This window comes from Schistocerca gregaria, chromosome 11 (assembly GCF_023897955.1).
Source record: "Schistocerca gregaria isolate iqSchGreg1 chromosome 11, iqSchGreg1.2, whole genome shotgun sequence".
NCBI classification, from domain to species: domain Eukaryota; kingdom Metazoa; phylum Arthropoda; class Insecta; order Orthoptera; family Acrididae; genus Schistocerca; species Schistocerca gregaria.
In genome coordinates, this window is record NC_064930.1 from 67886178 (window position 1) to 67913937 (window position 27760).

Genomic DNA, 27760 nt, shown 5'->3' on the forward strand with positions numbered 1-27760 from the left:
CACATACATGTTCTAGCAGCACAGGTAGAGTATCTCGTATGAAATCGTGATAACGTGCTCCATTGAGCGTAGGTGGAAGAAATTAAAATGAGCTCTAACATGGAAATTAAGCGTTTCCGGACACATGTCCACATAACATCTTTTCTTTATTTGTGTGTGAGGAATGTTTCCTGAAAGTTTGGCCGTACCTTTTTGTAACACCCTCTAAATGAGGGTAATCCCAAAAGTAAGGTCTCCTATTTTTTTATAAGTACATAGATGTGTTTGTTTCTACAGTTTGAACATTTACCTATTTTTTGACATAATCACAATTTCTGTCGATGCATTTTTGTAGACACTGTGGCAGTTTTTACGTCCCCGTGTCATACTAGCTTGCCGCCATGCTGTTGAGAAAGTTATGAACCTGCCACATTATTTTTCTGCAAACCAACATTTATTTTGGAGTTACCTGCTTGACATTGAGACCAAATTCTTTTTATTCAACCTTCATTTACTTTTGGGTCACCTTACTGACATAAAACTGGAAAAATAAATGTAAAATTAAAGAAAATGAAATAACCTTAAAGTAAACACTATATTTTAGTTGATCCCCAAATGGAGATCATGGCACTTAATGAGTTAAAAAATAGGTATATAAAAACACATACACTTTCAAAAGCAATGTTACATCAAAATTTTGAAGTAATCGGTGAAGAACTTGCAGTGATTTAAGATTTTTAACAAATGAACATTTACATTTTTATGTAGATATCCTCCATAATTATTATGTACATATTTATATATCAGATGTGGCACTCCAATAGCTATATAAAAATGAGCATATTCAAATGTGTCAAAATTTCAAAGTAGTCACTGAAGAACTTTTGGAGATTTAAGATTTTGAAAAAAATGAACATTTACATTTTTGTCTGTACAGATTTCTCTTTCGCGTATCCTTACAAATATTTCTGCAAAGTTTCATTGTCCTACAATCACTTATTTTTCATGTAAATGTAAACATATGCACAAATGTGTTCTATTACGCAATTGAACACTTACACAAGGTGCTTCTTAAATGTGTTGTTTTTTATTTGCGATAAACCTATCTTTGTTTTTAACAAACCTGTGTGGGGTATGCTACACACTATCCTCTATAAAGTCAACATGGCATGTGTGATACAGTCATAACGGAACAGGACATGTTTAGAAGATCAGCAGATGACAGTCTCAACTGTTGAAATTGATCATCAAGTTTTTTTTGAAACATGTACTGGGTCTGCAGGGGATAGTTTGTGTAAGTGTGTGCCTGATACTGAGAGACTACAGAGCTTGCGCTGTATTGTTGAATGAATGTTACGAGAATAGTGCTGCGAGATCAGTGTGTCTGTGGCAGGCACTACCTCTATCTGTGGATTCCCTCAGCATCTGACAGTACTGACAGACAGTGGAGTATGTTGTTGAAAGCTTGGAATATTACACCAGTTTGATGTGATAGGTCCACTAAAAATATTTTAGACTGCATACTACTTGCTGCTGCCTCGGATATACAGAGATTATTTTACGGTATACTCCTTACAAATGCAGATTGTGCTTGAGGATAATTTGCTACTGTGTATTCAGTTCTGAATATGGCAGTTCAGTTTCATATTCTCCCCAACTATTGAACATACACCTACTATGGCCACAAGATCAGCTATACTATTGCACAAAATATTATTAAGCTCAAGAAATTTTAATTCATTCATTCAATCATACATTCGGTCATAAACGACGTTCCACAAATCCCATTTTTGATGAGAGCCTTCAGGCATGTGGAATGAGACAATATTAGCAGGTAGGAGCAGCTACTGCAGAAACTTATGTAAAATATACTAACAACAAGTTATGACTAGTATTAATCTACTCAAACTGATAATTATGGTAATTACAGTGGATTACTTTACGTATTTCCATCCCTTCCAGTGCCATTTATCCAGCGAAGGCCGTTTTGGGATGTGTAAGGTACATCTCCAGTTATGTGGAGACCCAACCATACATGTGTATAGGCTGCTATTACAATGAGGTCACCACACTGTAAGGCAGTTTAAAGCTACTGCCAGCTCCATCAGATTCATACAATTAGGTGGAGAACCATATCTGTGTATAGGCTATTATTACAATAAGGTTGCCATTCTGTGAGGCATTTTAATGCTATTGCCGGCTGCCTCAGCAAACCCCCCTCACCATCCACCCACCATGTTAGCAGTCTGTACACCCATTCTGCCTGCACATTGCGTGCTTGAATGTAATAAAGTCTCTGAAAGTGTTTGAGAATTGTGTAGATGAGGCAAGACATGGGAAGCAGCCCGTTACTTACCTCGGTGGGTGTGGAAAACTGGTTACAAACCACCCACATCCTCGGTGTTCAACACGTAGATTCCCGTCATCAATCCATAAGATAAATTCAGTCTGGGGCTGGAGCATCTACCAGAAACTGAAACATTAACATATTCTGCTATCCGGGCAGATTTAATATATTTTTGTTAGTAAAAAAAGTTATTATGGAAAAAGCCACTGCTCCTGCTGCTATCCTACGGAGCTGCTCTTCCCTACAATATTTCACCATAAGCTTTTAGCTTGGTAATCTTATTGGATTTGCTGCCACATCCTAAAATCAGCATGATTGTAAATTTCAGCAATCCAACTGTCTGCTATAAATCAGAAATGGAGTGAATACGAGTTTAATGTTTTGGTTGGATACTTCACAGATCGAGGTGCCACTGTTACATGAGTCCTAACAGACTTCCTTCATTCCCACTGTAGATCTGCGAGTATGTGTCCGAGAACTGTGGTACTGCAGTTGCATCATACTACACTACTGGCCATTAAAATTGCTACACCAGGAAGAAATGCAGATGATAAACGGGTATTCACAAATATATTATTCTAGAACTGACATGTGATTAGATTTTCACGCAATTTGGGTGCCTAGATCCTGAGAAATCAGTACCCAGAACAACCACCTCTGGCCATAATAATGGCCTTGATACACCTGGGTATTGAGTCAAACAGAGCTTGGATGCGGTGTACAGGTACAGTTGCCCATGAAGCTTCAACAAGATACCACAGTTCATCAAGAGTAGTGAGAGTATGGTGACGAGCCAGTTGCTCGGCCACCATTGACCAGACGTTTTCAGTTGGTGAGAGATCTGGAGAATGTGCCGGCCAGGGGAGTAGTCGAACATTTTCTGTATCCAGAAAGGCCCGTACAGACCTGCAGCATGCGGTCGTGTATTATCCTGCTGAAATGTACGGTTTCACAGGGATCGAATGAAGGGTAGAGCCACAGGCCGTAACACATCTGAAATGTAACGTCCACTGTTGAAAGTGCCGTCAATGCGAACAAGAGGTGACCGAGATGTGTAATTGATTGCACCCCATACCATCACGCCGTGTGATATGCCAGTATGGCGATGACGAATACACTCTTGCAATGTGCACTCACCGCGATGTCGCCAAACACGGTTGCGACCATCATGATGCTGTAAACAGAACCCGGATTCATCCGAAAAAATGTTTTGCAATTCGTGCACCCAGGTTTGTCATCAAGTACACCATTGCAGACGCTCCTATCTGTGATGCAGTGTCAAGGGTAACTGCAGCGACGGCCTCCGAGCTGATACTCCATACTGCTGCAAATGTCATCGAAATGTTTGTGGAAATGGTTGTTGTCATGCAAACGTCCCCATCTGTTGACTCAGAGATCGAGACGTCGCTGCACAATATGTTACAGTCATGTGGATAAGATGCCTGTCATCTCGACTGCTAGTGATACGAGGCTGTTGGTATGAAGCACGGCATTCCGTATTACCCTCCTGAGCCCACCGATTCCATATTCTGCTAACAGTCATTGGATCTCTACTAACACGAGCAGCAATGTCGCAATACAATAAACCGCAATCGTAATAGGCTACAATCCGACCTTTATGAAAGTTGGAAACATGTTGGTACACATTTCTCCTCCTTACATGAGGCATCACAACAACGTTTCACCAGGCAACGCCGGTCAACTGCTGTTTGTGTATGAGAAATTGGTTGGAAACTTTCCACATGTCGGCACGTTGTAGGTGTCGCCACTGCTGCCAACTTTGTGTGAATGCTGTGAAAAGGTAATCATTTGTATATCACAGCATCTTTTTCCTGTCGGTTAAATTTCATGTCTGTAGCATGTCATCTTAGTAGTGTGGCAATTTTAATAGCCAGTAGTGTAGTCATCTCGTTGTCTCTTACTGAAGTGTGCAGAGGTGTGAGGCTAAACGTGACTCATTGTTAGTGTGGAGGATGTTTATACAATCTTGCCACTGTAAACTATCACTGACAAGGCGAAACGACGTGATTGTCGGGATCGTATGACCTTTACTGAAGCTATGTTTTGTGAGACTGTGAAGGGTGTAAGACAAAAATTAATTTGGTGCTAAGTACACAATTGCACATGTAGAATACTGGTGCCAGTTATGTATCACACTCAAAGACTATCCTCAAAATTCTAGGCCAGCTGCACCATTGTATAATGATGCAGAATAAAACAGAGTTCCATGTCTTGCCAAGAGAAAAAATCAAGTTGTCTACCAACCAAAGTTCAGTTGAGTACTTGTAAACACTGTCCCAAAAATTTGACACTCCAGCAAGTATTGAGACCACATCAAATTTCATGCTGAACCCCTTGTTTAAGCAATGCTCCACTACTGCTGATACCCCAGGCTGTGGCAGCCTTGTGTGATGGCAGTGTTCTGCACACCTGTCCTGAACTGTGCAAATCTACTGGCTGATGTAATCCTTCCCATATTGGTTCAGAATTTCACATGTGCCAAGCTACCTCAGTCCCAAATCATCCTTGACAGAGCCAAGTAGTGCCCTAATATTGGAAGGTGGATGGAATACTCTCTTACTCTCAGATCTAAAAACTCTTTCAGTCTTGAAGGATATGCTTCCAGCATAAGGAATGAATGCCACAGATCAACGCTCCTCTTCATATACCTCGGGGACGGTCAGAAGTCTGTAGCTCGACAAATCTGCTTCTCACAGTATCTATTGTCCTTCAACTGAGATAAGTATAAATGTTTCGGATGTGTCCTTTAAGATTGAAATAATTTTTTGAAGATTTGACATTAAGAGTGTATTCTGCCCACCTACCACTATTAGGCCACTATTTGACTCTGTCAGGAATGATTTTGGACTGAGCTAGCCTGAAACATACAACTGTGCAAGTTCCTGTGATAGAACATCTACATAAGAAATGGCATATGCTCCATGTACCAAAATCCTATGGACACCTGTGCATGCAGATGCCAATTGGTTTGTGTGAATTTTCAGTGAACACTGTGTCCCAGAGACCATCATTTCTTTTGTAAACCATTGCATCCAAACTTTCAACCTGTATGCTAAATTTAATTCCGGGTGAACTGTCGCATCTTGTCCTGCCTCATCTTCAAAAACATAAAGGGAGCGATGCTGTCCACTTGAAAGCATATCGAAGTGTCAGTAGCTATAGATGCATTTTCCTCTCTTGAACTGTGCAAGGATTTTCTGTGCCCCAGGTGTGGCAGTTCCTTTTATTCATAAATCATATTTCCACAAAATACAAACAATCATATTGGAAATGGCCCCTACTCTCAGAGTCCAAAATGACATTAGCCTTGTGAACCTAGCTCAGTGTTTAGTGTTAACAATGTGCGCGCGCGCGCGTGTGTGTGTGTGTGTGTGGGGGGGGAGCGTAAGTGCGTGCATGTCTTATCTATCTGTAATTGCTGTGAAAATTAAGGTCCTTAACTGCCTTGCACAGCACTTATTTGCTGCAGTTTTTCATTGATAAGACAGGGTGGTCATCTTTCGAAATATTGGCATCATCACCCAGTGGCTCTACGAAGTTTAAAAAACTTCCACTTGGGGACCTATAGACTGCCAGAACTTGTATTTTGTATGTTTCCAACCTTATTACTCAAGTACAGCACTCTAATACCTGTTCAATGTTGTACTCAGTGATGTCTATGGCATTGGAATTTACTCCGAATTTGTCTGCAGCACTTCCCTTTTCTTCTCAGTAAGAGCAAGAAAGGATAGTTATGGCAATACTGACAATACAGATTATCTTAGAAGATAGATTAAGAAAAGGTAAACCTACGTTTCTAGCATTTGTAGACTTAGAGAAAGCTTTTGACAGTGTTGACTGGAGTACTCTCTTTTAAATTCTGAAGATGGCAGGGGTCAAATGCAGTGATCGAAAGGCTATTTACAATTTGTACAGAAACCAGATGGCAGTTATAAGAGTTGAGGGGGCATGAAAGGGAAGCAGTAGTTGGGAAGGAAGTGAGACAGGGCTGTAGGCTATCCCCGATGTTATTCAATCTGTATATTGAGCAAGCAGTAAAGGAAACAAAAAAAAAAAAAAGTTTGGAGTAGGTATTAAAATCCATGGCGAATACATAAAAACTAAGAGGTTTGCCAGTGACATTGTAATTCTGTCAGAGACAGCAAAGGACATGGAAGAGTAGTTGAACGGAATGGACAGTGTCTTGAAAGGAGGTTACACTGTGAACATCAACAAAAGCAAAATGAGGATAATGGAATGTAGTCGAATTAAGTCGGGTGGTGCTGAGGGAATTAGATTAGGAAACGAGACACTTAAAGAAGTAAAGGAGTTTTGCTATTCGGTGTGCAAAATAACTGATGATGGTCGAAGTAGAGAGGATATAAAATGTAGACTGGCAATAGCAAGAAAAGTTTATGTGAAGAAGAGAAATTTTTTAACGTTGAGTATAGATTTAAGTGTCAGGAAGTCGTTTCTGAAAGTATTTGTATGGAATGTAGCCGTGTATGGAAGTGAAACATGGACGATAAATAGTTTAGACAAGAACAGAGTAGAAGCTTTCGAAATGTGGTGCTACAGAAGAATGCTGAAGATTAGATGGGTAGATCATATAAATAATGAGGAGGTACTGAATAGAACTGAGGAGAAGAGAAATTTGTCACACAACTTGACTAGAAGAAGGGGTCATTTGGTAGGGCATGTTCTGAGGCATCGAGCGTGGAGGTTAAAAATTGTATACAGGGACCAAGAGATGAATGCAGTAAGCATATTCAGAAGGATGTAGGGTGCAGTAATTACTTGGAGATGAAGAAACTTGCACAGGATAGAGTAGCGTGGAGAGCTGCATCAAACCAGTCTCAGGACTGAAGACCACAACAACTACTATCGTATAACCTATCGTTCTGGGGAATTGGAGCTAATGTGAAAAGAAATCTTTGTTCTGCAGAAGCACTGAATAAAAATATTGTGTAAAGTTGATAGCCAAACATCTTGCAAAAGCTTGTTCACACACACACACACACACACACACACACACACACACACACACACACACCACACAATGGTATTTGTGGTTAATAACAAGAGTGAATTTAAGATGAACTAAGTAATTCACAACCACAATGCTACAGGTAGAAATAACTTCCATCTAGTTTATGTATCCCTGTGTAGGGCTCAAAATGGAGTTTTATATTCTGGTGTAAAATGCTGGCAGTAGGCATCATGCTGGAAATTGAATAACTGATGTAAAATAGTACCCCATTAACCACTCTGTTTACAGGTTATCAGACTGGTTGAGTTTTGCTATTTGGGGATTAAAATAACTGATTGTAGCTAGGTAGACATAATATAAAATGCAGATTTTCTGTAGCATGAAAAGCAATGCAGATTTTTATTTATTTATTTATTTATCTTTTTTTGGGGGGAGGGGGGGGGGGCTGGAGAAGAACAAACAAACACTTTGAAATAAGCCACTAATCCTCCTCCTATACTATAAGGGGCAGTCAAATGAAATGAAAACCAAACACCTGCCACCAAGGTTCTAAGGAAGTGATTCTCGTTGGTTTCCTTAAGCATGGTGTGCCAATTAATTAAGAGAGGTGGTGTGAAACACCAACAAAGTTAAGGCAGGAGATACGAAACAAGTGTCGGGAAAAATTTAGTGCAAAAATTTTGTTTTTTCAAGAGAATGCACATCCGTACATGGCCAATCATACGTGAGAGCTCCTACAATACAATTTAAGATTAGTTGTGTAGATCATGTACCTGATGAGGAGATACTGAAGCAAACTGTGGAATAAAGAGAAGTATCTGGTGCAAGTTCACTAAAAGAAAGGATCAGTTGAGAGGTCACATCCTGTGACTTCAAGAACTCCTCTATTTGTTACTGGATGGAAGTATGAGGGAGGGGTAAAAATTGTGGAGGTAGACCAAGAGATGAATGTAGCAAGAAAGTTCAGAAGGATGTACAATGTAGTAGTTGGATGGGAGGTGTTTGATCATCTACCAAACAACCCAGATTTGGCACCAAGTGACTACTATCTCTTCCCGCCAAAGAAGACAAGGCTTGCTACACAACGCTATGATACTGATGCCAAACCGCATGCTGTTGTAAATCAGTCATTGCAGTCACAGGCACCAGATTTCTACATAGACGGCATTGAAAAACTTTTGCTACCGTATGAAAAGTGCCTCAGTTTGAGTAGAGATTATGTGGAAAAATAGCCAAGAGTGTGCTTTTAAAATGGGTATAAAAATTGGTTTTCCCATATTGTTAATTTTATATTTTAAAATGTCTGTTACTTTTTGGATGACTCTAATATCTTAATGTGTTTGGTTCTTACTTTTCAATGGAACTTTTTCATGATCCCTTTGTGGCAGGTGTTGGGTTTTCATTTGATTGCCCCCCCCCCCCCCCCCCCCCCATACTAAACTGAAAATGATGTGTTTAACATCCGATATCAGTTTAAGTGTTAGGAAGTCTCTCTTGAAGGTATTTGTCTAGATTGCTGCGATGTATGGAAGTGAAATGTGGTCAGCAAACAGTTAAGACAAGAAGATAATAGAAGCTTTCAAAATTTGTTGCTACAAAAGAATGCTGGAGATAGCCGAGTGAATCAAGTAACTGACTATGATGTCAAACTGGGGAGTAAAGGGATATTTCTGGAGCAAGTTCACTAAAAGAAGGGATCAGTTGAGAGGTGAACTCCTCAGGCTTCATGAAGTCAAGAGTTTGGTAATGAGCAGAAGTGCAGGGGGGGGGGGGGGGGGGGGAGTTTAAAGTGTTGCTAAAGTGACTACAGCACGCGTATGGGATAACACTCAAATGTCGGACTTGCAATATTTCTGATCGGTAGCATCAGCCGAGATCCGCTAAATGTACATCACGAACCGGGGCCTCAAGGATGAAACAGTTTTGTCTATATAACTAATTATTTTGTTAAGAAGGTGTCAGTCTTCATGAAGCTGTATGTGCAGCAGCATCGACTGCTCACACAGAAGATGCCACGCTATTATAGGAGATCAAGGCGTACCTACCCAACAGTGTATAAAGCTATAGACAATATTACTGTCAAGACCGAGAACTATGTAGGTGCACAAGTCGTCTTCCACGGTCCATCACTTTTCTGTGGTCGAGTTCCGAACTTTACCCTTACCTACAATGATGCCAATCAACAAGGCAATGGCTGGGTTACCGTTGCTTTAGTACGTGGACCTAAAATCGATAAAGTGGCAGGACTGGAGTCGTTGGACAGCTGTGACGTCATCGCTTATCGGACTTTCCAGACCGACCGCAGAGGTATACAATGGAGATACGGGTAAATTGTATTACCTCTCGCCGATGCCTTTAGTCCTCAGGACGAAGAATCATCGTAAAATAAATGAATCTGAATCTGTGTCTATGTGGGTGAAAGGTGTTGACAACTGTAAAAAAAAATTACTGTTGTCAGTGACCTCACTCATTATTATACAAAATTAAGTAAAGTATTCCTATCCTTTATCCATACCAAAAAAAACCTACAATTGGCTTACTTAATTAATGAGCGTATTGCATCAGCCACATTTTATGCACTCTGTGTGAGCATTGACCTCAGTGATTACACAACTGCTTATCGCTCTCTGTTTATAAACATGACAAAACAGCAGGTACGTGTGCTGCTAAATAGCCTACAGCACACGTACGGGATAACACCCAAATGTCGAACTTAGAAAATTTCTGATCGGTAGCGTCAGCCGAGAACCGCTAGACATATGTCGTGCTGCTAAAGTGGCTACAGATTCAGATTCATTTATTTTATGATGATTCTTCGTCCTGAGGACCAAAGGCATCAATGGGAGGTAATACGATTTACCCGTATCTCCATTGTATACCTCTGCGGTCTGGGAAAGTCTGATAAGCGATGGCGTCACGGCTGTTGAAGGACTCCAGTCCTGCCACTTTATCAACTTCAGGTCCATGTACTAAAGCAACGGTAACCCAGCCATTACCCTGATTGGCATCATTGTTGCTAAGGGTAAAGCTTAGAACTCCGACACAGCAAACTGATGGATTGTAGAAGACAACTTGTGCGCTTACATAGTTCTCAGTCTTGATAGTAATATTGTCTATTGCTTTATAGACTGTTGGATGGGTACACCTTGTTCTCCTATAATAGCGTGGCGTCTTCTGTGTGAGCAGTCGATGTTGCTGCACGTGCGGTTGCATGAAGACTGATGCCTTCTTAACAACATAATTACTTACATAAACAAAATTTGTAGAGGGAGACCAAGAGACAAATACAGTAAGCAGATTTAGAAGAATGTAGATTGCAGTAATTATTTGAAGGTGAAGATGCTCACACAGGATAGAGTAGCATGGAGAGCTGAATAAAATCACATTTGAGACAGAAAATAATGGCGGCAGCAACAACAACAAAACAGAAATGTAAATTCTACATAGGCATAATATTTTTATTACATCTTTTCTTTGGAAGCATATAAACAATCATTAGTGATCTTTGCCGTATTCATAAAATTTCTCCATTATTTGTCTAATAACAAACTGATGAGAAGTGCCTCTATTTGGCTGGAAGCCATGTTTGTATTGTCTGAGAATATTTTGAGAACACTGCTTTAAACTTTCATTCAGAACCCCATAAAATATCTTGTAGGTTATCTTCAATACAGTTATGCTTCAGTAATTTTCACAAGCAAGCTTTTCTTCTTTCTTATACACAGGATATATTATTCCAGATTTCGGACCTCAGGCATGCTTTCACTTTCCCACATGTTGTTTATGAATGCACGTATTCCACATATTACAGGATGACTGCCAAACTTCGTAAGTTCTGACACTACCATGTCTTCACCAACTGCATGATTGTTTTTCAGCTTGTGTGTCACTAACTCCACTTACTGTGTTGTTGGTCTCCATTACTGTTTGTAAGTAGGGAAACACTTGGAAGAGACGGTCTGCAATGTGCCACACTAAGAGGACATGTACAACAGTGGAACCGTAATAAGTTGTTTAAATGCCAGAGAGGCCTAACAGCACCCTCTTTTTTTGTGGCTGGGCATGTCAGTGTTACACAATACTCGGTTGATGCAGAGCCGTCACATGAAGTGGAAACGTGTAACTGAGTGCCACTGTGCTTCTACATCTACATCTACATACACATATATACTCCGCATGCCACCCAACGGTGTGTGGTGGAGGGCGCTTTACGTGCCACTGTCATTACCTCCCTTTCCTGTTCCAGTTGCATAGGGTTTGCGGGAAGAAATACTGCCGGAAAGCCTCCGTGCGCGCTTGAATCTCTCTAATTTTATATTCATGATCTCCTCGGGAGATGTAAGTAGGGGGGAGCAATATGTTCCATACCTCATCCAGAAACGCACCCTCTCCGAACCTGGACAGTCAGCTACACCACGATGCAGAGCGCCTCTCTTGCAGAGTCTGCCACTCGAGTTTGCTAAACGTCTCTGTAACGCTATCACGCTTACCAGATAACCCTGTGACAAAATGCGCCGCTCTTCTTTGGATCTTCTCTATCTAATCCGTCAACTTGATCTGGTACGGATCCCACACTGATGAGCAATACTCAAGTATAGGTCGAACGAGTGTTTTGTAAGCCACCTCCTTTGTTGATTTTCTAAGGACTCTCCCAATGAATCTCAACCTGGTACCCGCCTTGCCGACAATTAATTTCATATGATCATTCCGCATACTCCCAGATATTTTACAGAAGTAACTGCTACCAGTGTTTGTTCCGCTATCATATAATCATACAATATAGGATCCTTCTTTCTATGTATTTGCAATACATTACATTTGTGTATGTTAAGGGTCAGTTGCCACTCCCTGCACCAAGTGCCTATCCGCTGCAGATCTTCCTGCATTTCACTACAATTTTCTAATGCTGCAACTTCCGACATCATGGGGTGAAATACTGGTATGTGAGTGTATCTGAATGGGGGAGAATATTTGGTCTCCGAGAGGTGGGTCTGTTGTGCTGTGACACGGCTCGTACAGGGCACGCTGCTTCAACAGTGTGGCGTATGTGGAACCAGTGGTGAGATAAGGATGCTGGATGACACAATGTGTCCACAGCATGAGATGATTGCCATTTTGTCCACTTGGCCGTAACGGACACAACAGCTTTAATATAATCCATTATGGAGTCGAGGTAGCAGTTATTATACTGGTTATCCCTGTTAGCATTCAACCACCATTCTTATACATGTATTTTAACAACGCGTTTCAAGAGACAATGCTCTCATCATCAGGTTGTAAAGTCTATGTAATGAAATTAAATGGACTAAAAAGAGAAAATACCATCACAAATAGTTGGGAAGTCCATAGAGTAAATTTTTGTATGTATACACTAACCTCAATGTCTGCAGTGTCAGTTGTCTTTTTAGTCCGTTTAATTTCATGACATAGACTATACAACCTGATGATGAGAGCATTGTCTCTTGAAACGTGTTGTTAAAATATATGTATAACAATCGCGGTTGAATGCTAATAGTGATAACCAGCACAACAGCTTCACCCACAGTGTTGGAGGGACATTGGAGCACTGCAGCAGGTGTGAACAAATTGCATAAAAGGTTTGATGCTGTCTTCTGCAGGCTGAACAGGTGGCACAGATATTGTGTCGGCTTCTGTTGACCAGAACCCACTGATACTGCTGACTGCAATGGGCCCGTGAATGCCGAGTGGCAAAATGTAGTGTTTTTGGATGAATCCCACTTCAGCTAGTCCTACAGTGATGGCTCTGTAGACATTCAATGCAACCGAGGTGAAAGTAACTGGACAGACTTTACTGTTGAGCGACTTAGCATACAAATCCCGAGTCCGTCAGCTGCACATACGGTTCACGTCCACGCTGTCGCGGCATGCTACCAGTGTTAAAGACTGCGATGGAGCTCCGTATGCCACGGCAAACTGGCTGACACTGACGGCGGCGGTGCACAAATGCTGCGCAGCTAGCGCCATTCGACGGCCAACACCACGGTTCTTGGTGTGTCCGCTGTGCCGTGCATGTGATCATTGCTTGTACAGGCAGAATACAGCACTGTTGTTGGAAACGCATATACAAGACGACAAAAGTCTGGTGCAGTTGTTAGATCAGTCACTGCTGCTACAATGGCAGGTTATCAAGAATTAATAGAGTCTGAATGTGGGGATTTTCCTATACAACCATTTCACGAGTGTACCGTGAATATCAGGAATCCGTAAAACATCAAATCTCCAACATTGCTGTGGCTGGAAAAAGATCCTGCAAGAACAGGACCAATGATGGCTGAAGAGAGTTGTTCAATGTGACCCTTCCACGAATTCCTGCAGATTTCAATGGTGAGCCATCAACAAGGGTCAATGTGCAAACCATTCAATGAAACATCATCGATATGGGCTTTCGGAGCCAAACGCTCACTAGTGTACCCTTGATGACTGCACAACACAAAGCTATACGCCTCGCCTGGGCCCGTCAACACTCTTGGTGACTGGAATCATGTTGCCTGGTTGGATGAGTCTTGTTTCAAATTGTATCGAGTGGATGGATGTGTATGGCTATGGAGACAACCTCATGAGTCCTTGGACCCTGTATGTCAGTAGGGAACTGTTCAAGCTGGTAGAGGCTGTGGGGCATGTGCAGTTGGTGTGATGTGGGACCACTGATGCATCTAGATATGACTGTGACAGGTGACACGTACATAAGCATCCTGTCTGATCACATGCATCCATTCATGTCCACTGTGCATTCCGACAGACTTTGGCAATTCCAGCAGGACAATGCGACACCCCCCACATCCAGAATTTCTACAGAGTTGCTCCAGGGACACCCTTCTGATATTAAACACTTCCGCTGGCCACCAGTCTCCGCAGACATGAACGTTGTTGAGCATATCTAGGATGCCTTGCAAGGTGCTGCTCAGAACAGATGTCCACCCCCTCATACTCTCACAGATTTATGGACAGCAATGCAGGATTCATGGTGTCAGTTCCCTCCAGTACTACTTCAGACATTAGTCGAGTCTATGTCACATCGTGTTGCGGCACTTCTGTGTACTTTCGGGGGCTCTTCAATATATTAGGCAAATGTACCAGTTTCTTTGGCTCTTCAGCGTAAAAAACGCAAACAGTATTGTGAGAAGGAAAGTTGCCACTCCTCATATAGTGGAGAGGCTGAGTCACAGATAGGCACAACAAAACGATTTCACAATTGAAGGTTTCACCCATTGGCCTTTGCCAACAATACACACACACACGCACACAATCACACTCACGCAAACTCATCTCACAAACACTACATGTGTATGAGTTACAGTTAAGTTGTGTGTGTGTGTGTGTGTGTGTGTGTGGGTGGGTGGGTGGGCGCGCGCGCGCGCGCGCGCGCGCGCGCACTCGCGTCTATTGTTGACAAAGGCCAATGGCTGGAAGCTTTAATTGTGAAATGAAATTATAATGAAATCTAGACCATTAGCTGCCTACAGGTGTTGGTAAATATCAACGGGAATAGTTGAAAATGTGTGCCCCGACCGAGACTCGAACCCAGGACCTCCTGCTTACATGGCAGGCACTCTATCTGTCTGAGCCATCGAGAACACAGAGGATAGTGCGACTGTGGGAACTTATCTCTGGCACGCCCCTGGGAGACCCACATTCCCAACTTATTGTCCACATACTACATTTGCAGTGCTCCTGCCCACTATATTCATGACTCGCGGCAGCCAATCTATCAAATCCCATGAGAATTTGAGCAGTGTGAGTCCATCCGCACTGAAAATGATCATGTCCGAAAGAACAGACAACGTGATCTTGCAGTCGTTAAGGCCTACATCAACAATAGATGACACACACACACACACACACACACACACACACACACACACACACACTCTTAGTCACACGAAGGCAACTCGCACACACAGTATTACTACTGTTTGTATATAGATCATTCACATATAGTGGTCCAAAAATGGAACTTCGGCGAACTCCATGTCTGACCACCCGAATGATGAGTACTGACTATCTCATTTACTTCATATGTTAGTTCTATGAACTGTTTTCTGTAATCCAGTTATGTGCTGCTCCACTAATATCCCAGTTCTGAATCTTACAAGTAATTTAGCATGACTGATTGTATCAAACGCTTTTGATAAATATGGGAATGTGCTCAGGCTATGTTCCTTTCTATCTAGGGCTTGTAGCATTTCATACATAAAAGTTAAGGTTGCTGATTCGATTGAGTGATTTTTCCTATAACCATGTTGTGATTCTATTAGTATATTATATTCATCTATAAAATTAGACATTCAGTGACTAGTCACCAAGCTCCCATGAGAGATCCATTCTGCTGTTACTGTATCTCTACTTCATTTTATTTTGTTTATTTGTATGCAGCATGCTCCATTACAGCATTTGTAACACTACATTTACGTAGTTTTGTGTGTGTGTGTGTGTGTGTGTGTGTGTGTGTGTGTATGTGTGTGTGTGTGTGTGTGTGTGTTTTGTATGATGATGATGAGAGAAGGGAAACGATGAAACCCAGTGCCGGCACATAGCCTGCTGCTCGCAAAAAGCACCGAGGGGGCTGTCGAGGTTAACATCCCCATCTGACAGACAGATCACTACCAACAGTGTCACATGTCCTCACTTTCTGAGACACTGCAGATCAGTTTGGTATTTATTTCAGATCATTGGCGCAAAGTCTTGTGATCGGGGAGTTTGTGCAACCACTTCACCTACCTTTGCTAGCCAAATACTGGCAGTGAAAATGTTTTCAATGAACAGCATTCGAACTGGCTCATCCTCGGGTCGAGTGCCACTATATGAGCGTGCATTAGCAACATCGACCTTGGTTATAGGGGTGCTGATTAAAAATAGAGGTATCGATATACCTGTACTTTTCCAAAAAAATATCACTATATATCAGCAATATTTTTCCACCGATACATCAATATGAAAATGGTAATAATGAGTGCTGATATTTCTATTTTATATTATGTTTTTTCACAATTTTCGAAAAATATTTGAAGTTGTTCTTTTGAAATTGTATTAGGTCATAATTTACGTTCATTGTGTAATGGAGTTTCAGTACTTTTTTAGCTTTCATTACGTCAACTCTTTCTCTTTGACTGTGTGAAGCAAGTATATGTGGTACAAAAGAAGAACAATGATTGCACTGGCGAGTGGTGGTGAGAATAGAATAACAAGATTTCTGGCATCAACAAATGTTAAATCCTGCCTAGCCAACAAAGATGGGATGTCTAGGAAACCTGCTTTCTCAGATTGCTAGACAACAACTCGAGCAAATCGTATTAATGAGTAATTGACAATACTTAACTTTGAGACTTCATCAATGTGTGGCAACCAAAGGGTGACATGCTAAATAAATAAGCTTCTTCAGCATATACAATTCCCAATACAAGTGAAGTAATACAGTTGATGCTTCTATTCAGGACGCCAGTATTGAGGCTTCTGTAGAACTGGGCAGCGGCCAGTCGGGTGCGGCGCGTACGTCTTCTTCGCACATAGGCCGCTGATGTCACATTGTTGTCTCGGAGAGAGGTCGGTCAGCATGCAGTCGGCTGACATCTCGTCACAGCCCTCTCGGCTCTATCATTCCCGACTGGCGTGCTGGCCCTTGACTCTACACCGTAACAAGAAACAGTACATCAGTTGAGTTAAAAAACAACTTTTAACACAACTAGTGTGCTATTTCTTCTCATTTTCCTTTCAGTAGACAGGCTACTAGCTTCTTGATTTGCAGAATATCTAATAATAAATCAAAATTTCATTATACAGCTCTAAAACTGGCAGTATACAGTGTGAGTCACGAGGTTTTCCCCTGGTTGCTGGAGGTTAACCCTTAGGTTATGTGGAACAAAAACTGTAAATACAGTAATGTGATGAGATCCATAATTTAGGAGCTGTAACAGGGTACTGAAACATGCTGTGGTGTATGGAGCACTGGGGGACACACAATCAGTCTTAGGTATGCTAGAGCAGTGAGTGGTACATTTGCATAACAACCATGTTGTTGATACTGCAGTCTGTTTATTTTTATTCCCTCCTGTGTACAGTACACTTTGTGATGGTCTAAAAGTTCTCATCGCAGGACTGCAGAGAGATGGTGTACATTTTGGGCTTGTGTGATGGTAAAGCAAAAGCTACTGTTGCCGAATATCACAGTCGGTATCCTAATTGTAGGATTCTGAGTGCCAAAACATTTAGTGGAACATATCGAACATTGCTAGAAACTGATACTCTTTCCAGTATTCGTATTGACTCCAAAAGACATCATGATGTTCAAGAAAAGGAAAACATTCTTAATTCAGTAGAGCACAGTCTTTGTTCAACTACAAGCTGCCTAGCTACCCGGTTGAATGTTTCGCAAACTAAGGTATGTAGGATTCTTCATGTGAATGTATTGTATCCTTTACATCTGTAGAAAGTTCACATGATTGTGCCAACCGTTTGCACTTTTATCACCGGTTAAATGGAAATCGGCAGCTCTATCGCTTCATAATGTTCAGTGATGAGGCAACCTTTACAAGAGATGGCATCAACAACGTGCATGTCTGGGCACATGAAAATCCCTGTGCCACAGTAGTACCTCAGTTTCAATGGAGATTCAGTGTCAATGTCTCGTGTAGTGTTGTTTGCGACCAGTTACTGGGGCCGTTTATTCTCCCGGGAAATTTAAATGGTCAGATGTATGTCAACTTTTTACAAGAAGACTTACCGCAGCTTGTTGAAGATGTTCCTCTGGGAACAAGACATCACATGTACGTCCAACATGACAGGGCACCTGCACACTTCCGCCGTGTGGCAACAGCTCATTTTAATCGGCAATTCCCACGTAGATGGATAGATTGTGGGTTCCCTATTAACTGGCCTGCCAGATCTGCAGATTAAAAACCCCTAGATTACTGCTTCTGGGAGTGGATGAAAGACATCGTGTATGAAGTTAAGGTGGAAACATGAAAATAATTTGTGCAATTTATTTTGGATGACGGAACCCCAATAAGGAGCGAGCATCTGAAATTATGAAATGCTACTCTCGTGGTTCACTCCCGTGTGAACCTTTGCCTTCAAATGCAGGGAGGAAATTTTGAACACTTGCTTTACTTCCACTCTGAATGGAAGAAACTGCTACAATTTTTTTTTAAATTAATTATTTGCGTTCTTGACAGTGAAATCCTACAAGAAAAGCTTTTTTCCGCCAGTTTCCTGAGTTCTTCAATTATTGTAGCTCCTTAATTATGGATCTAATTTATTTACATTTTTTATACCAAATAATCTAAGGAATACCCTCAGAAACTGGGGGAAAACCTCGTGATTTGCCCTATATTTACAATGTGCAGCTGACATTTTTATTAGGCAGGTATGTCAATATTTTTTCCACTGATATATCGATATAATGATACTTTTTATCAATATATCGAGAGCAGTTAAATATCAATATATTGGATTCCTGATATTTTAAAAAAATATCAACAGTCCTACTGTTTAGGCAGGTACTGCTTTTCTATTGACAACACGGTACTACTCGCATCGTTTTTTTTTACCAGTGAGTCCAGCTGGCGTGCCGTCTAGTGATCAATTCTGCATTACGTAGGAGTGTCCCGGTGCTTTTCGTCGGACAGTGTATTTGTGCCACTCACAGTGAAGTGTGGACCACTGAAATTTCCACAACATGTATCAAGCTAAAGTAATACTGACACACTTGTCACATTTCGCAGGCCGTCTTCCCCGAGAACGCGCCCCGAGATGAGACGGCGAAGCTGGAGGAGGCACGCGGCATCATCAGCTTCCACGTGGTGGGCAACTCGCTGATGCGGCCCGTCTCCAAGTCGACGATGCTGTGGCTGGTCGGCCTGCAGAACGTCTTCTCCCACCAGCTCCCGCGCATGCCCAAGGAGTACATCTCCAGGCTCGTCTTTGACCCGTGAGTATCTAACTCTCAGTCTAAACGTGTGCTCTACAAAACATTGTGAACAGCCAGAGGAGTGTTCATCCTAACTGGTAACTCGGTGCTAGTTGTGCGGAACTGTCTGCTGTATTGTAGACAGTTCAGATAAGATGAGAATAGTATCTTTTAATACACAATGCTACAGAATATTGCCAAAGATGATACAAGTAGATCACATAACTGATAAAGATGTACTGAATTGATTTGGGGAGAAAATAAAATTATGACATTATTGAACAAAAGGAGGGATATATTGTACGAGGGTGGTTTGAAAAGTTCTCGGAATCACCACGAAAGTTCAGCACTAGCGCAACGAGTTGTTCACGTGATATTCATTGGAGTGTTGCCTGTAAACATGTGCCACATCAGTGCTCTTGGAAGAGAGCTGTGGCGATAATATGGCTCTGTTGTTGTTCCCACATAGTGATTTGCAAAGATGAAAAAAAACTGTGATTCGAGCAGTGATTAAGTAATTCGTAAAGAAAGGTATGAAAGCAAACGACACTCATGCCAATTTCCATAATACATTGAGGGACTCTTTTTCTTCACATTCAACTGTTGCCAAGTGGACAAATGAATTTAAATTTGGTCAGGAGAGCTTAGATGATTAGCTGAGCAGGGGTCGGCCACGATGTGGCACTACTTTATATATCATTGCAAAAATGCACCAAATGGTCACAGAGAATCACCAATTGAAAGAACATGTAATTGCTCATGCTTGCCATATGTCAGCTGAAAGGATATATCACATTTTAACTAAAGAATTAGAAATGAAAAAATTATCTGCAAGATGGGTGCTGTGACTCTTGATGCTGGATCAAAAACGCACGAGAATGGACATATCGGAACAATGTTTGGTGTGTTTTAGGAGAAACGAACAAGACTTTTGCACTGGTTTGTGACCACAGATGAAACTTCGGTACACTACTATATCCCAGAAACAAAACAACAGTCAGAGCAGTGGAAACATGCTGATTCTCCATCACCAAAGAAGGCAAAGGCAATTCCTTTGGTGGGAAAGGTCACGGCTTCAGTGTTCTGGAATGTGAAGGGGATTCTGTTTGTAGATTATCTCTCCACTGGGCAAACGAGTACTGGAGAATACTATGCTAATCTCCCGGACAAATTGCAACAAAAGATATGTGGAAAAAGGCCAGGTTTAGCAAGGAATAAAGTCACGTTCCATCAAGACAGTGCACGCCTGCACATATGTACCATTGCCATGGCAAAATTACACAAACTAAGGTATGAATTGTTGCCACATCTGCCTTATTCACCATATATGGCTCCGTCAGAGTTCCATCTCTTCCCAAAACTGAAAATTTTTCTTGGTGGATAAAGATTCACTTCAAACAAAGAATTGATAGCTGGGGTTGAGAACTATTTTGCAGACCTGAAAGAAACTCGTTTTCAAAATGGGATCAAGGCACTGGAACATCATTGGATGAAGTGCATTAATCTACAAGGAGACTACATTGAAAAATAAAAAAAAAATCAGTTATGTAAATACAGACTGAAAACTTTCTCACTTCCAGATCAATTCTTCTCAAAAAAAGAATCATTCCAAAGCCATCAAGTTTTTGTGACTCAACGTCTCTTCTATTGAGTGAGTTGTTACCTTTGCTGGTGAATTATTTTCATTCTACCAAAAGAGATAAATTGGTGAGACATATCATGCGATATCAAGCAATTATCAACTTGGTAATGGTGGGAAGTGTACCCACAGCCGCCAGAGACAATCGTCGTGTGTGTGTGTGTGTGTGTGTGTGCGTGCGCGCGCGCGCGCATATTTTCTATTTCAGATGAACGCCTTTTGGTTAAAAGCTGAAATGTATTGCAAATCTGCTCATTGTGCATATTCTTTAATTGAATAGATAAAAAATCTACTCACCAAGCAACAGCAGGAGAACACACACCTATAAAGGTTAAGGAAACTTGCTATCTTTCAGAGCCATTGGCTCCTCCTCCTTGCAGGAGAGTTGAAGGAGAAGGAAGAAAGATGCAAGTAAAGGACCAGAGAGGTTTAGGAAATGGGGGTTGTTTTGAAAAGTCACCCAGAACTCCAGTCGGGGGAGACTTGCCAGCCGGAATGAGAAGCAGAGACTGATTATTTCAGATTGCTCTCAACATGATTTCAAAAACTAAAAACTTAGTGGTGGAAGATAGGGTAATATGCGAGACAGAGGTTACTGCCAAAATATGATGCACAAGTTAATAAGAGAGGAAAGCTAAGTGCATTGTATGTGATAGAGGTGGGAGGGGGCGGTGGTAAAAAATAGACAGGTCAGAAAATGAAAGATATTGAAAACTAAAAGAGAGTGAAGAAAGAAAAGGTTATTGTGAAGAAATGCTAAGACTGAAGAAATTAACATGTATTTTAAGCCAGATGGGTGGCAAGAACCGAGGACATGTAACACCAATATCCACCTGCAGTGTTCTGAGAAACTGGTGTCTGGGGGAAAAAAAACCAGATGGCACATGTGGTGAAACAGGAACCGAGGTCACGACTGTCGTGTTGTAGAGGATGCTAAGCAACAGGGCACTGTGTGTTGCCAATATACACCCTCTGCTTATGCCTGTTCGTCCTAACTGACAACTTATTGGTAGTCGTGCCAATGTGAAAGGCTGAAAAGAGTTAACATAACAACTGGTATATCACGCGTCGTTTTGCAGGTCGCTCACACTTTTATAGTATATGTATAACCTTTTATAGTATATCTGCCAGATACAGAACTGGTATAGATGGTGGTAGGAGGGTGCATGTGGCAAGTCGTACAGTGGGAACAGTCAAAGTGGTAGGAGCCACAAGGTAGGGAAATGGGTGCGGATGGAGCATAATGTCTGGCAAGGAGACTGTGGAGACTTGGAGGGCGATGAAAAGATATTCTAGTATCAGTGGGCAAAATGTGGGGTAGAATGGACCACATTTCAGGGCTTAATTTTAAGAAGTGATGCCCTTGTTGAAGTAGCTGACTAATACACACAAGACCAGAATAATACAGAGTGAAAAGAAGTGTACTCCAAGTTGTTTCTTGGAGAGATTGGCAGTACCAGGATCGGATATGATGGCCCAAGAAATCTCCTTTATAACTCAGCTGGTGAGTAATTATGTCCGTTGAAGACTGAGGTGCAAATGGCGTTGTTCAGCTGTAGAGAGTCTGCATCTGAACAAATATGATTGCCTCAAATGCCAAGGCTGCATGGGAGGTAACACTTGACATGGAAAGGGTGGCAACTGTCAGAATGTAAATGCTGTTGTTTGTGAGCAGATTTAATATGCACAGAAATGTGTAGCAGACCTTCAGTGAGGATTAGGTGAACATCAAGGAAAGTGGCATGTGATTCAGAATAGGAGTTATTAGTTTGAAGAAATGTATGATGAGATAAAAGAAATTATTCAGTTAGTGAAGGGAGATGAAAATTTAAAAGTCATGGGTGACTGGAATTCGTCAGTAGGAAAAGGGGGAGAAGGAAACATAGTAGGTGATTATGGATTGGGGCTAAGAAATGAAACAGGAAGCTGTCTGGTAGAATTTTGCACCGAGCACAACTTAATCATAGCTAACACTTGGTTCAAGAATCATAAAAGAAGGCTGTATACATGGAAGAAGCCTGGAGATACTAAAAGGTATCAGATAGATTATATAATGGTAAGACAGAGATTTAGGAACCAGGTTTTAAATTGTAAGACATTTCCAGGGGCAGATGTGGACTCTGACCACAATCTATTGGTTATGACCTGTAGATTAAAACTGAAGAAACTGCAAAAAGGTGGCAATTTAAGGACATGGGATCTGGATAAGCTGAAAGAACCAGAGGTTATACAGAGTTTCAAGGAGAGCATAAGGGAACAATTGACAGGAATGGGGGAAAGAAACACAGTAGAAGAAGAATGGGTAGCTCTGAGGAATGAAGTAGTGAAGGCAGCAGAGGATTAAGTAGGTAAAAAGACTAGGGCTGCTAGAAATCCTTGGGTAACAGAAGAAATATTGAATTTAATTGATGAATGGAGAAAATATAAAAATGCAATAAATGACACAGGCAAAAAGGAATACAAACGTCTCAAAAATGAGATCGACAGGAAGTGCAAAATGGCTAAACAGGGATGGCTAGAGGACAAATGTAAGGATGTAGAAGCTTATCTTACTAGGGGTAAGATAGATACTGCCTACAGGAAAATTAAAGAGACCTTTGGAGAGAAGAGAACCACGTGTATGAATATCAAGAGCTCAGATGGCAACCCAGTTCTAAGCAGAGAAGGGAAAGCAGAAAGGTGGAAGGAGTATATAGAAGGTTTATACAAGGTTGATGTACTTGAGGACAATATTATGGAAATGGAAGAGGATGTAGATGAAGACGAAATGGGAGATAAGATATTGCGTGAAGATTTTGACAGAGCACTGAAAGACCTGAGTCGAAACAGCACCCCCAGAGTAGACAACATTCCATTAAAACTACTGACGGCCTTGGGAGAGCCAGTCATAACAAAACTCTACCAGCTGGTGAGCAAGATGTACGAGACAGGCGAAATATCCTCAGACTTCAAGAAGAATATAATAATTCCAATCCCAAAGAAAGCAGGTATCGACAGATGTGAAAATTACTGAACTATCAGTTTAATAAGTCACAGCTGCAAAATATTAACGCGAATTCTTTACAGACGAATGGAAAAACTGGTAGATGCGGACCTCGGGGAAGATCAGTTTGGATTCCATAGAAATGTTGGAACACGTGAGGCTATACTGATCTTACGACTTATTTTAGAAGAAAGATTAAGAAAAGGCAAACCTACGTTTCTAGCATTTGTAGACTTGGAGAAAGCTTTTGACAATGTTGACTGAAATACTCTCTTTCAAATTCTGAAGGTGGCAGGGGTAAAGTACAGAGAGCGAAAGGCTATTTACAATTTGTACAGAAACCAGATGGTAGTCATAAGACTCAAGGGGTATGAAAGGGAAGCAGTGGTTGGGAAAGGAGTGAGACAGGGTTGTAGCCTCTCCTCGATGTTATTCAATCTGTATATTGAGCAAGCAGTAAAGGAAACAAAAGAAAAATTCGGAGTAGGTATTAAAATTCATGGAGAAGAAGTAAAAACTTTGAGGTTCGCCGATGACATTGTTATTCTGTCAGAGACGGCAAAGGACTTGGAAGAGCAGTTGAACGTAATGGACAGTCTCTTGAAAGGAGGATATAAGATGAACATCAACAAAAGCAAAACGAGGATAATGGAATGTAGTCAAATTAAATCGGGTGATGCTGAGGGAATTAGATTAGGAAATGAGACACTTAAAGTAGTAAAGGAGTTCTGCTATTTGGGGAGCAAAATAACTGATGATGGTCGAAGTAGAGAGGATATAAAATGTAGACTGGCAATGGCAAGGAAAGCGTTTCTGAAGAAGAGAAATTTGTTAACATCAAATATAGATTTATGTATCAGGAAGTCGTTTCTGAAAGTATTTGTTTGGAGTGTAGCCATGTATGGAAGTGAAACATGGACGATAAATAGTTTGGACAAGAAGAGAATAGAAGCTTTCGAAATGTGGTGCTACAGAAGAATGCTGGAGATTAGATGGGTAGATCACGTAACTAATGAGGAAGTATTGAATAGGATTGGGGAGAAGAGATGTTTGTGGCCCAACTTGACCAGAAGAAGGGATCGGTTGGTAGGACATGTTCTGAGGCATCAAGGGATCACCAATTTAGTATTGGAGGGCAGCATGGAGGGTAAAAATCGTAGAGAGAGACCAAGAGGTGAATACACTAAGCAGATTCAGAAGGATGTAGGTTGCAGTAGGTACTGGGAGATGAAGAAGCTTGCACAGGATAGAGTAGCATGGAGAGTTGCATCAAACCAGTCTCAGGACTGAAGACAACGTCTACTACTTTCCATATTGTTATTCCAGCCTGGATTTTCCATTGTGTAAGATATGGTTTCCAATTTTGTAAGTAAAGTATACCAGAGTTTTCAGTTTGTTTAGAAATACTAGAATTAACAATATTGATGCATAATTTACATAATTTTATAACAAATCCGTGTTTTTTTTAACTATATTCTATTTTAAATTCTGAAAAGAAGTTTGATGTCCTTTAAAATCTACTGTGCCGTCATAAAGTTTCTTTCCTCTAGTTTTATAACAATGAAAACAATCAATTATTGAAAAAAATATTTAATTGGATAGGTAAAAAGTCTACTCACCAAGCAGTGGCAGAACACACACAAAAGATGGTTGTAATTGGCAAGCTCTCAGAGCCAATGGCTCCTTCTTCAAGCAGGAGGATTGAAGGGGGAGGAAGAGGGGTGAAGGGAAAGGACTGGAGATGACTAAGAAAAGAGAGAGATTTTGGGAAGGTCACCCAGAATCGCGAGTCAGGGGAGACTTACTGTACGGGATGAGAGAGAAAGACATATTGTTGAGCACTGCAGTCATTATTGCAACCAGCAGAAAAATGCCCGTATTGGAGCACAAAAAAGGCAAATATGGTCCTGTTTATTAAAGGACTCTGACCGAAAAATACCTCATTGTACCTCCCTCAGCACCTTTAAAATTTTTCCAAAGAATTTTGGTGTGTGAACATATTCACACTTTTTTTTAACGTCCAACTTGCCTCTTATTCCCACAAGCTCCCCTAATTGTAACTCTCTCACACCCATTAAACCATCACCCTAAGTCACTCGTACCCATCCAATCTCACTTGCCCATTCTCACTCACTCACTCACTCATTTATCCAGCCCAACTCATTGTCATTATCTCTTTAGCCCAACTCATTGTCATCATCTCTTTCTGTCTCTATAACTGTTACGTCTCCTGTCTCACAGCCACAGTCTCCTTCGTTCTGACCTACTACTACACTCTTCTCTCACTGTCTCCCTATTGCTCTCTCTTACTGTTACTATCTGATTCCTTCCCACTGCTGCTGTCTCTCCTCGCTGTCACTATCTCTCTCCCTCATTGTCACTGTCATTTTCATTATCACTTTTATGCTCTCCCCATCTCTTTATTCCTCTCCCACAGGCACAGTCCCCTTCGCTCCTTTCCTAGCACAGTTCTGATGCTGTCACCTATCTTCCACTGCTGCTGTGTCCCTGCCCTTCTCCCATAGCACTATTGTTTCCTTCACTGTTTCTAAACCACAACCACTGTCTACTGCCATACAAATTTATTAATTTTCCATCTCTTTCCCACTGCCACTTTCTCCACATAAAAAAGCGCATATACGCTATGACATCAAAAGTATCTGGATACCCCCAAAAACATATGTTTTTCATATTAGGTGCATTGTGCTGCCACCTATTGCCAGGTACTCCATATCAGTGACCTCAGTAGTCATTAGACATCATGAGAGGGCAGAATGGAACACTCTGTGGAAGTCGCGCACTTCCATGTGGTCAGGTGATTGGGTGTCACTTGTGTCATACATATGTATGCTAGGTATTGAATAGAGTTGTGGCACAACTTGACTAGAAGAAGGATCAGTTGGTAGGACATGTTCTGAGGCATCAATGGTTCACCAATTTAGTATTGGAGGGCAGTGTGGAGGGTAAAAATTGTAGAGGGAGACCAAGAGATGAATACACTAAGCAGATTCAGAAGGATGTAGGTTGCAGTAGGTACTGCTTATAAGCCACACATCATGTCAGTAAATGTCAAACAATGCCGCATTCATTGTAAGGAGTGTAAACATTGGATGACTGAACAGTGGAAAAATGTTGTGTAGAGTGACGAATCGCGGTACACAGTGTGACGATCCCATGGCAGGGTTTGAGCATGGCGAATGCTTGGTGAATGTCATCTGTCAGTGCGTATAGTGCAAACAGTAAAATTCGGACACGGTGGTGTTATGGGGTAGTTGTGTTTTTCATGGAGGGGGCTTGCACCCCTTGTTGTTTTGCATGGCACTATCACAGCACAGGCCTACACTGATGTTTAGAGCACCTTCTTGCTTCCCACTGTTGAAGAGCAATTCGAGGATGGCGATTGCATCTTTCAACACGATCGACCACGTGCACGGCCTGTGGTGGAGTGGTTTCACGACAATAACATCCCTGTAATGGACTAGCCAGCCTTCCTATAGAACACCTTTGGGATGTTTTGGAACACCAACTTCATACCAGGCCTCACAATCTGACATCAACACCTCTCCTCACTGCCGTACTGTGTAAAGAATGGGCTGCCGTTCACCAAGAAACATTCCAGCACGTGACTGAATGTATGGCTGCGAGAGTGGAAGCTGTCATCAAGGCTAAGGGTGGGCCAACACCATACTGAATTCCAGCATTACTGATGGAGGGTGCCACGAATTTATAAGACATTTTCAGCCAGGTGTCCAGATACTTTTGATCACATAGTGTACATACATACTCCGCAAAGATGGACCAGACCCACAGTTTTGATGATATGGCGATGACATTTAGTACCATGCCTTGCATGAAATTAACACATTTACTGTTAAGTGCCTTGGATTATAAATTTTCTT

At 41.4% G+C, this 27760-nt stretch overlaps 1 protein-coding gene across 5 annotated transcripts in view; it reads left to right on the forward strand.

Moving 5' to 3' along the window:
* LOC126295208 (histone acetyltransferase KAT2A) overlaps nucleotides 1-27760 on the forward strand; it is a 298502-nt gene that overhangs the window by 215175 nt on the left and 55567 nt on the right. For all 5 annotated transcript variants that reach the window (XM_049987541.1, XM_049987542.1, XM_049987543.1 and 2 more), the window contains one exon: nucleotides 19055-19260. In XM_049987541.1, coding sequence (XP_049843498.1) covers nucleotides 19055-19260 — 206 coding nt within the window. The remainder of the gene's footprint in view (nucleotides 1-19054; nucleotides 19261-27760) is intronic.